At 53.3% G+C, this 15,302-nt stretch overlaps 5 protein-coding genes across 5 annotated transcripts; 4 read left to right on the forward strand and 1 right to left on the reverse strand.

Annotated features, from left to right (window-relative positions):
• The first annotated feature begins 361 nt into the window (after positions 1–361).
• P174DRAFT_23145 (uncharacterized protein) lies at positions 362–841 on the forward strand. The gene has a single exon (XM_024821407.1). It carries the CDS (start codon positions 519–521, stop codon positions 774–776), a length of 258 nt encoding a protein of 85 aa, XP_024687195.1. The 5' UTR covers positions 362–518; the 3' UTR covers positions 777–841.
• Positions 842–5,013: 4,172 nt separating this feature from the next.
• P174DRAFT_362484 (cytochrome b5-like heme/steroid binding domain-containing protein) lies at positions 5,014–5,329 on the forward strand (the record flags this gene model as incomplete). Its single annotated transcript, XM_024821862.1, has 2 exons — positions 5,014–5,190; positions 5,252–5,329. The coding sequence occupies 2 exons, from the start codon at positions 5,014–5,016 to the stop codon at positions 5,327–5,329; spliced, it is 255 nt and encodes an 84-aa protein (XP_024687196.1).
• Positions 5,330–5,562: 233 nt separating this feature from the next.
• Positions 5,563–9,450, reverse strand: P174DRAFT_416331 (putative nuclear migration protein; the record flags this gene model as incomplete). Its single annotated transcript, XM_024824485.1, has 3 exons — positions 5,563–5,955; positions 6,033–6,409; positions 6,474–9,450. The coding sequence occupies 3 exons, from the start codon at positions 9,448–9,450 to the stop codon at positions 5,563–5,565; spliced, it is 3,747 nt and encodes a 1,248-aa protein (XP_024687197.1).
• A 3,805-nt stretch (positions 9,451–13,255) lies between these two features.
• On the forward strand, positions 13,256–14,052 carry P174DRAFT_456303 (haloacid dehalogenase, type II; the record flags this gene model as incomplete). The annotated part of the gene is made up of 2 exons (XM_024829419.1): positions 13,256–13,811; positions 13,835–14,052. 2 exons carry the CDS (start codon positions 13,256–13,258, stop codon positions 14,050–14,052), a joined length of 774 nt encoding a protein of 257 aa, XP_024687198.1.
• On the forward strand, positions 13,957–15,176 carry P174DRAFT_437024 (uncharacterized protein). Its single transcript, XM_024826182.1, has one exon. The coding sequence runs from the start codon at positions 14,278–14,280 to the stop codon at positions 14,878–14,880; it is 603 nt and encodes a 200-aa protein (XP_024687199.1). The 5' UTR covers positions 13,957–14,277; the 3' UTR covers positions 14,881–15,176.
• The last annotated feature ends 126 nt before the right edge of the window (positions 15,177–15,302 follow it).

Genomic DNA, 15,302 nt, shown 5'->3' on the forward strand with positions numbered 1-15,302 from the left:
TGTTCGAACAGCATCAGGGATTCGTTGATGAGTATCTGAACGCCGGCTGCCTATATCTATGATCGAGCCCGCTTCTGTCTCCCTCTTTTGAATCAAGAAGGATTCCTCCCCTGTGCATATCGATTCATCACTCCTCAGACTATATGGTCGAAAATGGTTTTCGAGATTCGACCTAGACTCTGTATGAGTCACCTTTCGCTCGTTTAAAGAATCTTTTCCTTTGTCAGAGTCTGATTTAGCGTCTGATACCGCCTGTTCTTTCTTCGAAATGTACCAATGTCCTGCATGATTGGATTCCCTGCTGTGTATGATGTGCCTGTTCTTTTTCCTTTTTTTTCCCTTGCAACATCTGAAGCCATTGATCTCATATATTTCCCCCCCTCCCACCCCCCTCACTCTCGCATTGCCAGTGGGATATTGAGCAAGGATACCATTCAAGGGGGCAGCGGGCAGTCGGTACTGTGATTGAACTTTTTATCTCTTTTTCCTTTTCCTTTGTTGGAGTGAATCGGAGTGCAATGGACCCTTGGGCGGTGATGATGATGAATGAACCTTTCCTACAAATTTGTGACCCCATCTCCAATCGGCTGGATCTTCTCTTCACCCATTGTCATTATTTTTTCTCTGTTTTTATTTTCCAACTGCAGTCCTTAAGAAGCACGGACTGGCCAGCCGATATGGGATCAAGCGGGCTTGAGAACTGGGTAATACTTGTGATTTATACGTGTTGGGTCTGGACGCAACAACTGGTGGTAGATAGAATGAGAACATATTAGATATCTTGTCTTGATCCATGCATTTCTGGAACTTTTCAGATAAAACCGTACCCTCGCTATACCAGGGGTAGATATTGTAGACTACCATGGACAAGTATCAGCATGTTACTCGCCACTGCCCGACGTCTTGGCGCCGCAGCTTGACCTTCGGCGTGGATTTTCGCGACCTCCGCTCCGACAACTATCTATCCATCCCAAGACCGTTGGTTCCTCGGTCACGCTGTTCTGTTGCAACCTCATTGCTTCTTTTTTTACGTCTAAGGTTCTACAACGGGCTACTTTGTTCGTTTCGACTCGATTCCTGAACGGTCCAATCATGCGCGATAGCATCTACTAGAGCAAAGGGCTCAAAAAGGTTGCAACACATTGAACGCATTCACCCTAGCATCTACACCGATAACCGGCATAGCAATGGAACACAAAACATTTGTCTCTGACTCCCTGATCCGCCTGACAGGCGCGTCGGATCCCACCGTCGTCGACTTCGTCCTCGCCACCGCCAGCACCGCCAAATCCGCGTCCTCGTTACAGGACAAACTCCTCCCCTTCCTCGACGGAAACACCGACGAAGTAAGCTCATTCTGTGCGGAGCTTTACCGACGCGCAGGCAAGAAGGATGTGTCCGGATCCAGTAGCGCGACGGGCCGGGACCGCAGCGATGCCGCGTCGAAGAAAAAATACCGATTAGTTGATATGGAGCCTGATCTGGCAGACACGGCGAGCTCGTTGGGCCACAGAATGTCGAGGCGGAGCGCGACAAACAGAGACGCCGAGAGAAGGACAAGGATAAGGACAAGGACAAGGACAGGGGTCGCGGTCGGTGGGAGAAGGAGGATAGTCGCCGGAAACGCGACCGCAGCCGTAGCCGAGATGAGGGCAGTCGCGAGCGGCAGCGCTCGAAGAAGTTGCGGAGACGGGCCGTGGATGATTTTGAGGATCGGTGGGGCGACGAGGAGATACCGGATGACGACTATGAGGATGGGGGTGAAGAGGGGCAGGACTTCGATGAATCGCCACCGAAGCGCACGCGGCTGGAGGATGGGTCGGCCTCGCCTCGGTCCACGGCATCCGATGAATTAGATCCAGAGACGAAGAAGGAGCTGGAGCGCAAGCGAGACCTGGAGGAACGGGACGAGTTGGCCAAGCGTCTGGCCAAGAAGGATGATGGCAAGAGCAAGAAGATTGTCGAGGATCGGACGAGAACAAGTGAGGCGGCGCGACGGCGGGCTCTGGCGGACGATGCGTCGGCGAGGGCGGCCGTCATGCCTGATCTGCGGCTGCGGTCACGGCAGGAGTATCTCAAGAAGCGAGAGGCGGAGCGGCTGGCGCTGCTGCGGCAACAGGTCGCAGAGGAGACGGCCGAGCTGCGCGAGAATCCCAATCTGACCCGTCGGGAGAAGGAAGAATTTGCGCGCAACCGGGAGGTGCTGCGGCTCGCGGAGGAGCGCTTACGGATCGACGACCACCGGGATGGGTATATGATGCCGGAGGACTACATCACGGAGAAAGGCAAGATTGATCGGAAGAAGAAAGAGGAGGCGCTGTACAAGCGATATGTGGACCGTGACGAGCGCGGTCAGGAACGGTTTGTCACTGAGCACGAGGAATGGGAGATGGAACAGACGGCCAAGGCCAAGGCGCAGATCAAACGCGCAGAATTCGTGGACGAGGGCGACTACGAGTACGTTTTTGACGACTCGCAGAAGATCAATTTCGTCATGGACACCAAGCTGGAGGGGACGCGCAAACCATTGACGCAGGAGCAGCGGCTGCTTCAGGAGAAGCTGGACGCGGCGGAGAAGAAAGCGGCGTCGATCGAGGAGACACGGAAGAGCCTGCCCATCTACCAGTTCCGGGATCAAATCATCCAGGCGGTGCATGATCACCAAGTCCTGATCATTGTAGGAGAGACCGGATCCGGCAAGACCACGCAGATCCCGCAGTACCTCCACGAGGCAGGGTTCACCAAAAATGGCATGAAGGTGGGATGTACGCAACCGCGACGGGTGGCCGCAATGAGTGTTGCGGCTCGTGTGGCCGAAGAAATGGGAGTGAAGCTGGGCAACGAAGTGGGCTATGCCATCCGTTTCGAGGACAACACCAGCGACAAGACGGTGCTCAAGTACATGACCGATGGTATGCTACTGCGTGAGCTGTTAACCGAGCCGGACCTGGGGCAATACTCGGCCCTGATGATCGACGAGGCGCACGAGCGAACGGTGCCCACAGATATCGCCTGCGGTCTCCTTAAAGATATAGCCAAGGCGCGGCCGGATCTGAAGCTTCTGATCTCCTCTGCGACCATGGACGCACAAAAATTCCAGAAATACTTTGACGATGCACCCATCTTCAACATTCCTGGTCGTCGGTATCCCGTGGACATTCATTACACGTCGCAGCCCGAGGCGAATTACTTGGCTGCCGCCATCACGACCGTTTTTCAGATCCATGTCAGCCAGGGCCCAGGGGATATCCTGGTGTTCTTGACCGGTCAGGAAGAGATTGAAGCGGCTGAACAGAGTTTACAAGAGACGGCCCGCAAACTGGGGAGCAAGGTCCCCGAGATGATCATCTGTCCCATCTACGCCAACCTACCGTCTGAACTCCAGACCAAGATCTTCGAGCCCACCCCACCTAAAGCGCGGAAAGTCGTGCTGGCCACGAACATCGCCGAAACCAGTCTGACAATCGACGGCATTGTCTACGTCATAGACCCGGGATTCGCCAAGGAAAATGTCTTCAACCCGCGCACAGGCATGGAGAGCCTGGTGGTGACGCCTTGCTCGCGAGCGTCGGCCAACCAGCGAGCTGGTCGAGCCGGTCGAGTTGGGCCGGGAAAGTGTTTCCGCCTGTACACGCGATGGGCTTACTACAACGAGCTGGAAGAGAGCACTACGCCGGAGATCCAACGGACGAACTTGAGCAGTGTCATTCTGATGCTCAAGTCCTTGGGAATCGATCAGCTGCTCGACTTTGACTTTATGGACCCACCGCCGGCCGAGACGATCATCCGCGCGCTGGAGCAGCTGTATGCCCTGGGGGCGCTGAACGATCGCGGGGAGCTGACCAAGATTGGACGGCAGATGGCCGAGTTCCCCACAGACCCGATGCTGGCCAAGGCGATCCTCGCGGCGGACAAGTACGGCTGCGTGGAGGAGGTCCTGTCGATTGTGTCGATGCTCGGCGAAGCCAGCGCTCTTTTCTTCCGGCCCAAGGACAAGAAGATCCACGCGGACAGCGCGCGCAACCGGTTTACCGTCAAAGACGGCGGCGACCACCTGACGCTGCTCAACATCTGGAACCAGTGGGTGGATTCAGACTTCAGCTATATCTGGGCGCGCGAGAACTTCCTCCAGCAGCGGAGCTTGACACGCGCGCGCGACGTGCGCGATCAGCTGGCGAAGCTGTGCGACCGCGTAGAGGTCACCATCAGCACATGCGGATCGAACAACTACGTTCCCATCCAGAAGGCGATTACAGCCGGCTTCTTCCCGAACGCGGCCCGGCTGCAGCGCGGCGGCGACAGCTACCGGACGGTCAAGAACGGCCAGACGGTCTATCTCCACCCGTCGAGTACCCTGTTCGAGGTCAACCCTCGCTGGGTGATCTACTACGAACTCGTCCTGACGAGCAAGGAGTACATGCGCAGCAACATGCCTCTGCAGCCAGAGTGGCTGGTCGAAGTCGCGCCGCATTACTACAAGAAGAAGGACCTGGAGACGCTGGGGCTGGACCGCAAAGTCCCCAAGGGACAAGGTGCAGCCGGCGAGAAGAGCAAGGATTAATCAGCTCAGCCATCAGCATCTGTATATACTTGTAGCATTTTTTCGCAACAATACCAATACCTCTAAAAACTAGATAACACAGTATCTATGATCCGCACACTCCACAGAGTACTAACTACTCTAGAACTACCTTAGGTAAGGGCTGAGTGGAAGACGGAGTAACCAATCACCGCCCGCGCATTAGAATTGCCCACGACCGCGGTTCGGACGTTGAGATTTACGGTTTTACCTCGGCTGTTGTAGACTAGAACCCCAGCTTCATAGAGAGCTACTGGGTACAGAGTAGACTACGGAGTATCCGTACTCCACTCATCATCTCCATCTCCCCATTCTACTCCAACTCCATCAGTCAACCACGAGACCTTCACGTCGACATCAACAACCTCAATTCCCCCTCGAGAAATCACCGCGATATCAAGAAGAGAAAGAACCCAAAGAACGCCGAGAACGAAATGACCCAATCGCTCACCCCCGCCGAAGTCGCAACCCACAATACCCCCGACAAGGGCCTCTACATCATCATCGACAACAGCGTCTACGACGTGACCAAGTTCATCGACGAGCATCCCGGCGGGGCGAAGATCCTCAAGCGTGTGGCGGGCAAGGATGCGTCGAAGCAGTTTTGGAAGGTGGGTGCTGCTTTTCTTCCCAACGTACACATGAAAAGAGGCTAATGCTTGTACGGAGTAGTACCACAATGAGGGCGTGTTGAAGAAGTATTCGCCCAAGTTGAAGATTGGGGAGGTGAAGGAGGCTGCGAAGCTGTGATTTGTATATTGATATGGGATTGGGATTGGTCTACGGAGTATATTCTGATGGGAGAGGAAGCGTATCAGGCGGATGACCTTGATGGTTGTGTCCTGCGATAGAGATATATGTATATGCATATTGACTGACTTTTCAAGAAGACCCAAAGCGGAAATACAAGCGAAGCGTCAAGTGGTATCTCTTGCAACATACAGTAATAACGATATACACGACAAAAAATTCAATTCGCCCCGCTAGAATCCTCTAAACGGATCGGGCTCGCTGTCCGCAGGCATGGCAAACTCCCCGTAGAACCGCTGACTGTTTGATCCCCACAGGCTCGACGGCTTGCGTGCGTGCCGCGACCGCGTCCCCAGGCGATACCGACCAGACGCCGTCTGGTCGATAAACGCCTCCATGCGAACGGTGCCAATGGCGTCGAAGAAGTTACCCGTCCCGATACTGGACGGCCCGCTCGCCTCCGACGTGCGTCGGCTGAGGCTGCTGCGGCCGCTGTTGAGGCCGTGCCCGTGCGAGGTGGGGGAGCCCCCGCGCGTGGCCATGCTATGTATGGACTGGATCGACGGTATGGTCCCCTGACTGGAAAAGCTGCGCATTACGGGCATCCGGGACGTGGTGTTGCTGCGCTTGCGGGCGTGGGAGGAGAACCGAGGCACGGTCGGCGGGTCGGCCGCGTCGAGCATCGAGTCAATTATCTCCGAACCATTGGCGGGTAGCTCGGGCACCGGGGGGCGGGCGCTATGTTGCGTTTACCCTTGATGTTGGGTCGCGGGCGCCCTTTGGCGATGCGGATCGAGTCGCGAATTGGGTTCCGGCGGAGACTCGCGGTGGGCGCCGGCGACTCAAACTCGGCCTGCGGGACGGGAGGCAGAGCGGCGAGGTCTTGAATGCCCGTTGCCGAATGACTCAGGAACGAGAGTGCAGTCAACCAGACGTAATGCCGTTCGATGCTGATGGCGGTGAATTTTAGGGCGCGCTTGGGGGTCAAGATCAGGATCGATCGGTTGAACGGGTTTGCAACGGTCGCTCCTTTGGGCAGGGGGTTATCGTCCTTGACGTCGAGAACGGATTGGATGATCACTTATGCCAGTTAGTCTTATCAGTGCGAACTCATCACTCTTTCTGGAAAAGATTGAAGACTTACGCTTGCGGCCACTTTTACCTAGCAGCGCAGGACCACTAGTGGGCTGCCTGCTGCTCCACATGACCGCTCGCTCGTATGGCGCGAGCCAAACCCATCGCCTGTGACGCACTCCGCTGTTGGTAATATTGGCCGACACCTCGTCGGCGTTTTTGCCCTCCCAACTGTCTTTGGGCTCACCGACGCCGCCGAAAGATCTCCTCCGCCGAACGTACTTGTACATCCATTCTCCGATCATTGTCTGCGCGATGGCGTCGACCACGCTGGTTGGCTGCACTGAGGTCGTTGCGTTCGAGTCTTGCCGTTCATGGGCAAAGGGTCGAGGGACAGAGGGACGCTGCATCGACCGTCTTTCGACAGCCATCCTGTCCCGAGGCGCCGTAATGTCATCAAATGGCAGCGGCGGATACTGAGGACTTTCCAGCCCATAGGAGGACGGAGACGATTGGCTCGGAGGCCGCTCTGGATGCTCCGATTGAGACATGGCCGCTGCTGAACGTACGCGACGCAGTGTCGGTCTCCGCACAATGGGCGCTCGTCCGCGATCAGAGAAGTTGCGTGGGTTGGAGGGAGTTGGGCTCTGCCGTCCATCGCTCCCGTTGCCGGGGAATTTTCTTGAACTGAGGCGAATTGGAACAGGGAACGGAGGAGCAACGCTCGATGCCCCGCTGCCACTGTCAATACTCGGTTCGCTTGGGCTGCGTGCTCTTCGCCGATGCCCTGCTGCGGCGTTAGGGACCCTTGTGGCCGTCCGGCCATCCCGCTCGTTCCCTGGACCTGTCACACCTCGCCTCTGCCCATGCGCCGACGATTCAGACAGCTCCAGATCCTCATGGACTTGAGAATCAGCATCGAGGAGGTGCTCATCAACTTCTGCCAGTATGGTATCGTCCAGACTCGACCTTTCCTGCGCCGAGATCAGCTTTCCCCTTTTCAGTTTGTATGAAGCAAACGGCCGATTGAGTAGTTCGTCATCTGTGAAGATATCTCGCGTTGTCTCCCGCGAGTCCTCGCCATTTTCATCCTCGAAACCGGCAAAAAGACTGCTTGATCTAAAGGGCCGCCTCAAGTCAGATTTAGAATCCTCCGATAACGGCCCGTTGTCGTTGTTCCCAGGATATGCCTGCACCGTGGCGGGCGGTTTGCTTCTCGACGGAGCCTTGGCAGGCAGTGGAGGTGGTTTGGTTTCTCCCCGCTCCAGCCTTCGTGACGGGGGTCGATACGGCTGGATGGGCGAATCTGAACTGCCCTGAGCGCGCAACACATTAAGCGGCATGTCAGGGATGGCAGAGGGAAGCAAGCTAGCTGGCAACTTGACCGGTCGCTTGTCAATACGAATCTCTTCGGTCTGAATGGCAACCGATCGACTGTCGACGACGGTCTTGAAGGTTGTTTGACAGGAGACGGTTTTCGTCTGAGGTGGCAGAACCACGCTTCCTCGAGGCGAAGAAGGCTCGGAACGCGGTGGATGGATGGCGATCATGGGAACTTCAATCGCCGTAGGAACTGATTTTGTAGGACTTGCAACCGCATCCTGTTCGTCTGCCGCACAGGCTGGAACGAGATCGGTCTGCGTCGATGTTGAGGCTGTTGCAGCCGGTTGTGGGCCTGCAGTCATTGGTGTTTCGGCAATCTGTGGTGTCCACGGAGGACTGGGCAGGTCGCCGACCGTCTGGCAAGATGTCGATTTCATGTCGATAGTCAAGGTCGAAGTACCGCTGTCTTTTGCCTGGTAAGAGAGTGGCAATGCCTGCGAATTATGCTCAAGTGGACTTTCAGGAGGTAATTGAGGAGACGGCGGCGGCGAGTACTGGATACCAGTGTCTCGGTATTCGAATGTGGGCGAGGAAACCTTGGCAGGGCTGTTTAGACCTCTGTCAAACACTGCATGACCGTCTATGCTGCTGCCAATGGAGAGACCAAGGATCTTTCGAGCCTTCAGGCTCATCGACAGGGACGCATGGGAGTGGACCGAAGTCGGCCGTTCTTCTGGTAGCGCCTCGGGCGAATCCAGGATTGAGTCGTCATGCTCATTGCCGAACTCTTCCTCCTCGTCGAATGCCAGTTCTTGCGCCAGACTCACTGCGTTGGGCTTGCTGTCTCGGGCATTCGCAAGGCTGGCAGCAGAATAGCGCACATTATGAAAGTCAGCGTCATCCTCGGAGCTCACACTGGTGACGCTCGTCCGACGTCGTCCTTGGCTGCTGGAATGCACACTGGCCGAATCGCTCCCTCTCTTGTTGGTGGATGGTCTGACTGGCTCTGGGGTATCTGGCTTTGCCGATACAGGGGGCACGGAAGCTGCTGCTTGCGCCGCGGCAACCTCATTCAAGACAACTTTCAGCCGGCCCTCCACCACATGGACCTTGCGCTCGAGGTTTCTACGCTCTCCTTCCCAGGACTCTCTTTCGCGGTCTAAGAGACCTTGGGTTCGCTCGAGCTCCTCTTCTCGACTGCGGGCCTTCTTTTGCGCTTGTTCCAGCTTCCTTCGTACATCCGAGATATTCTCCAGAGCTTCGTCTCGCTCTTTTGCCAGCTCAGTCAAGGCAGAGGAGGTACCACCCTCCAGGAGCTGCAATTGATGTTTCAGAGACCGTGTTTCTTTCGTGCTTCGTGACAGGCGGTCAGTTAGACCCTCGTTCTCAGTTCGGGACTCGTCCAAGCTTCTTTCCAGCACGTCAATCGCCTTGGATTTATTCTCCACCTCCCGCCGCAGAGAAAGAATCTCCGACACTAAGGAGGCATGTAGGGTGGGTGTGAATCTGCGCGGGTCAAACGGTGACAGAGTATCTTCATCTCCAACGTCATCCAGATCACTCGGTCCTTCGGGTGAAGAGTTGTGAGGGGCAAGAGGTGATGCGGAGCGGATCGGCGATGAGTCGCTGCGGACATGTATGGAGGGCACCCGGTGCGGCGTTGTCGACGGCGTGGGGAACGCCTGAGCCGCCGAAGGACTTTGATATTGGACGTCTGTGGCCATGGATCCTATCGTTCAGAGGGAACACACGATTCGGAGCTTTCAACCATTAACACCAACGGAATCGGAAGTTGACCAGCGCAGAGCAGTCGGGCCCGTTCCCATAGATCCGAATCAAAGCAATTCATACGGCATCCATCGATCTAATTCAAGACTGCGAGACGAGATGAAGGTCAACGGCAGCGAGTCGACGACTGCCGGGAAGAACGATGGCGCTGGCCAGCAGCAGTAATTTCGAGAATGGTCGCCCAATGAATCTACAGTGACCGCCCAGTCAGCCGAATCCAGGCCGGTCGTCTTCAGTTCTGAAGGCTGAACAATCCAGCCTCCCTAGTCTTGCGTAAACGTGCACGTACCTCAGGTTGGAACAGCTCCTGAAGGTTGAACCCTCGAGGGGATGGTGCTGCAGTTGTCTATTATATACGTGGATATTAAGGATAAAAAATTATCATGCGAATGCGAGGAGACATAGAAGCCGAATTAACTGGTGCAACAACCGCGAAGGGATCGAATGGATTGGAGGATAAGGATGGAAATAATGAATCCGCGCAACGCGGGGGAAAGGGTGAAGATCGAGACTCGAGACAGGCGACAGGCGACAGACGCAGGCAGAGTACTGTCTATCTACCTGCAAGATGACGGCCGGTCTTGCGTTCAATCACTCATCCTTCGAAACTAAAACTAGAAGTCTAGGCTATCTAGTTAATAGATGGCGAGTGGAAAGAGCGAGCCCATGCAGCTGAGGCCCGTTAGTTCAGTCTCCAATTTCTTTTTTACTTTTTTTTTCTTTTTTATGTTTTTTCCCCTTTTTAGTTGGCAGGATCGATTTTAGCCTTGCGGCACAGGAACCTGTCCAAGCATCTTGAAAGGAACTAAGATTGAACCAGTCCAGGGGGCAGTTCGTTAGGAGGTGGATGCACTACTGGATAGCACCAAAGCACCGATGGGGTACTCCTCACCGTCGTGGTTAGTAGCGTTGGCACTACGGAGTACTCCATATGAAAGTAATAAAGGACGGCAATCCAATTAGTGGAAGGTAGAGGAGCGCAATAATACCGGACCCCACCAGAGCTACAGGTATGCAGCCTAGACTGGACTAACTGATATCGAGTGGGAAGTGTCGGATCGATGGATGCGTCGGTGGATTATTGGATAGAGACTAAAGACGACGGATCAAAACGGACGGCAAATTGATAGGACTCGGCTGGTATTGGCTACCATTCAATGTTGGTCGCGTCCTGTCCGTTGTTGGGAGAAGAAAGAAGTGATAATAACCAGCTAGGTAATAATAAAGGTGATTAATTATCCGTCGAGAACAATAAGAAAAAGAAAACAGCAAAAGTGGATATGAAACATGCGCGTTAATTCAGCCTTCAAAGGATAAGGAAGGGAGAAAAGGGAAAAGGAGACGCTGGCAGACACAGGCTGGTGTATGAATCATGATTACCATGCTGTACTCTGTTTCTGATTACACCTAAGGTAGCCCATGCAATAATAGGTACATAATAATGAAATGGTACACTGTAGTACGTATTCTTTTATTATTACCTCACGTCGAAGGTACGGAGTAGACGGGAGACACTCCATACAGGTACCAAAAAGCTGCCCTGGGTAAGGTAGGTACATAGTTGACCAAGGCAATTACGGGAAATTTGTTCTCAAAATCATCTTATACCTTAGTATGAACTACTATGAACTCCACTCGACTGATGATGGACTTTTTAAACCAGCGAAATGAGCATCCATTCAAGCAACAGGACGTGATGCTAATTATGATCCTCGTCTACCTCATATATATGGAAGCTCTTCTCCTGGGTGTCCCTCTTCTGTATCCTTGTAATGTTTTGTTCGAGGGGATACGGTTCCCTAAAGACTCGAACGGAATAATACACGGAACCATCCATCCATTATTAAGGTATTGATCGACAGGGGGATCATACGATAGCCAAAATTGGCGATACGATCATTAACCACGCCATGAGACAGATATCATCATAGATATCTACTATAGTAGACCCTGCGTTTGCTTCTTAACAAGATCGGCATAGCCTCTGGTCCGTGTTTCAGTAGGGAGTGATATTCCTGAATCCGAGCATGTGGTAGGTTTAAACACGAGCGTTATAGTGGCGAACTACAGAGGTGTAGTACGTATTAGATTTCCACTCGGTTGTTGCGTGTGATCGAGCAATCAATTGGTTTATTGGACCAAATTTAATCTTTTAGTTTCGACTGCAGACGAACGCAAGACGTGGTCAGTAAGGTAGTAATAATGATACCCAATTAATACTATATACTACCATCCACCGCCATATAATTGCCTTATTATCAACTTCATAACAAAACAGATGACCCAGGCAGAAGACAAACCTCGGAAAGTGAGGGAACACCCGAGTCTTTTCCTTGGATACCGGAGAGGTACACAAAACGCAGACGGGCCGCGTCCCAGTTTTTGGTTCTTGGCTTCATTACTGTGGGTTCAGAACTGAACTTTCTACGGAGCGCTTGACTTCTTTGAGATGGGTTGATTGAGATGTAAATTGATTGTGTTCATAATAATATAACTTCATAGGCTGAAGGAAGAGACTCATTCGACCCGCATAGATTTAAGTGGTCCTTGCTCAGGCCCCTTTTCCTATGTCCTTGGATTCCTGATATGACGCAGAGGTACTCTCTGTTATGGGTCCGGGATCTGCTTTTATAACATTGAGTGCTGTGTGAGTCCAGAGACAATGAAAGACCACTTTCAATCATGAATATACATTCTCTTGTACGTAGTAGTACATAGTATCTCGTAGCCATAGTCCTTGACATCTGTCCTTATCCTAGTTATCCAACCACAGAAGAACATGATGCCTTTGATAGACCGAAAAAGTCAAGAACGTGACAAAAGTCCACTACTCTGTAATAATCCAACTAAACTGCTTAGTTTAGCCCGGCGTCGTTAGTGACCCCACTACAATCTATTAGCCTAGCATTAGTTAGCATTGGCCTGGAAGCTTTGCATTCAGGGGTTGTACTTTTGTCTTTGATCAAAGAACAACAAAGAAAAGACACAGGTCCATACAGAATAGGCCCCCAACTACTTCAATTGCTCCACCTGACTGCTATACTCCGGACTAGATAGTCTCCGACGAGATATAACCACTCAATTATCTATTCTAAGAGAAAGGCTCCTAGCATGTACGGAGTACAGACGCTGGATTGCCATACATCATCAGATTGAACTCGAGGAATTCATAATACCGAGGTGTCAGCTCGAGGCTACAACTAGATACGACGCACTAATTTAACACACATGGTGCAGCCGTTGATGATCATCACACTGCAGCTGTCAAAGTCCAGGTTAATAGATTGAGACTCTAATAATAGGATGATCATTGATCTATCTGAAGCAATGGACTATGTGATGATGTGATTCATCCACATGCTCGTTCACTTGTCGACTACAGTTCGGAGGCATCACACTTAGTTCCTACCGCAATTGAGTCTCCTCATTGTTCTTCCTTTTGATTCTCTCTCTGATTTGTTCAATTAATTCTATCATGAAGCTTGGATGTCGGTCAAATTTTCCGACTCAGTCACTGAGTTACCGGTAAATCCCAGGCTGAACGTTTATCCTGACCTGGCAGTTGGCACGCCGACTCTCGGCGTTAGGCAATATGACGCCTTTGCGGGGTACAGTTTTCTCTCTCAAATCAACAAGAAATATCAACCATGTTGATCTGTCATAATATTCCATATCGAGTGGGATTCGATTGTGGTTGAACCATCACCATATTTATCGAAATTTACGAACTACTGAGTCACAATGCCACCCCAAGCTCTTCCCCGAGTCCTCTTCTTCGATGTCTTTGGCACCGTCGTCGAATGGCGCAACCCCGTCTCCAAAGCTCTCCATGACGCAGCACAAAGCGCGCTCCAAGACCCAGAGAAGAATCTCTCCGACCCCGTGCGCGCCAAAGTCTCGTCAATGACTCAATCAGACTGGCTCGACATAACCGAGGAATGGCGCGAGTCATACCACCACTTCACCCAGAACCGCGATCCATCAAAGCCCTTCGTCCCCGTCGACGAACACCACTACTCGTACCTCCTCAAGCTCCTCCAAGCCCACGGTCTCGCGACCCTGTTCACCGACGCCCAGAGATGGGATCTCGCGCTGAGCTGGCACCGACTCACGCCGTGGCCCGATACCGTTCACGGCCTGGAGCTGCTGAACCGCAAGTTCCGCACCTGCACCCTATCCAACGGGAACGTGGCACTGCTGGAAGATCTCTGTCGGTACGGCTCGTTGCCCTTCACGGAAGTGCTCAGTGCAGAGCACTTTGGGGCGTACAAGCCGTCGCCCAAGGTCTACGGCGGGGGTGCGGAGAGGTTCGGAGTGGAGCCGGGGAGTGTGCGCTTGTGGCGGCGCATCTGGGGGATTTGAAGGGTGCCAAAGCCTGTGGGTTTCAGACGATCTATGTTGAGCGTCTGAAGGAGGAGACGTTGGACGTGGAGCAGGCACGGAAAGAGGGTTATGTGGATATCTGGATTGATGCAAGCTGCGATGGGTTTGTTGAACTTGCCAGGCGGTTTGGTGTTGATACCGAGGCCAAGGTGTAGACTACAATGATGTTTTGTATATACATTACGACTGATGAGTACCCATGACCATTGCATCCATTGCATCCTTTGCATGAGTATTTGAGACATTCTGGGTTTGGTTGTACCCCGACAATTGCAAAACAGACTTTAAGACATGCTGTTTTCTTCACACTCCCGCTGACCGTAAGACGGTGGCAGCCTATCCCTCAGCAGCCAGCAAGCTCAACTATATGAGTGCCATATATGAGTATCCACAGGAACGCCGGTGACCGGATTATAGAACAAGACGGACAAGGTTGTAACTATGTTTCCCGCCTTACTCATGCAAACACTGAAGACAGCCCCGAGTACAAGCACGCCGATGCCGACGAGGAGTTTTGTCGCAAGCCGTCGACATTCCGCTCGTTTGTTTTGAGCGACTCATCCTCCGAGTACCCTGCAGGAAAGACTGTTACGTGCTTGTACCTGGGGTACGGGTGTTCCTGGGGGCACCGCACCGGTGCACACTCTCAAGCGACTCGAAATCATCATCCGAGCTGGTGGCGCCGGACCCGGAAGGGTGGTTCTTCTCTGGCCGGTTCGGGTCCGCGGAGAGGATCCCCTTATACGGGATTCATGCTGCTCAAGGAGCTCTATCTAAAGGCGGATCCGCAGTACGACGGCCGGTACACGATCCCGATCCTCTGGAATAAACAGCGCCAACCGATCGTCAACAATGAAAGCAGCGAGATCATCCACATGTTCTACGCCGATTTCGATCATCCTGCCCAAGGCGGTGCGCAAAGTCGACCCGCCCGGGGCGGCGGACTGTACCCGCGCCTGTGCGAGCCGACATCGACGCCATGAATGAGTGGGTGTAGGAGAAGAACAACGAGGCATACAAGGCCGGGTTGGACGACGCGGGCAACGGACCATGCCAACCTGTCCCCGTTGTTTGAGGCGCTGGACCGCGTCGAGGAGCAGCTCGGACAGCCCGGTCACCAGCCGTATCTGTTCGGGCCGAACACCACCGAGGTGGACATTCCGCTGTACACGACGATTGCTCACTTCGACGCGGCATACTACATGATCTTCGGATGCAATCTCACAATGATCCGGCATGACTATCCGCACATTGATCGCTGGAACCAGCGGTTGTACTAAGACGAATGGGACAGACGCGGGGGCGTCCCAGAAATCTGGTGAGCTCTTTTTCGCCCTAAAGAGGGCCATGTTGACCAAGCTAGTATAAAATCCGGTATCTCAAGGCAACCGAGAGACAGTTCAAC

This window comes from Aspergillus novofumigatus (assembly GCF_002847465.1).
Source record: "Aspergillus novofumigatus IBT 16806 chromosome Unknown P174scaffold_1, whole genome shotgun sequence".
NCBI classification, from domain to species: domain Eukaryota; kingdom Fungi; phylum Ascomycota; class Eurotiomycetes; order Eurotiales; family Aspergillaceae; genus Aspergillus; species Aspergillus novofumigatus.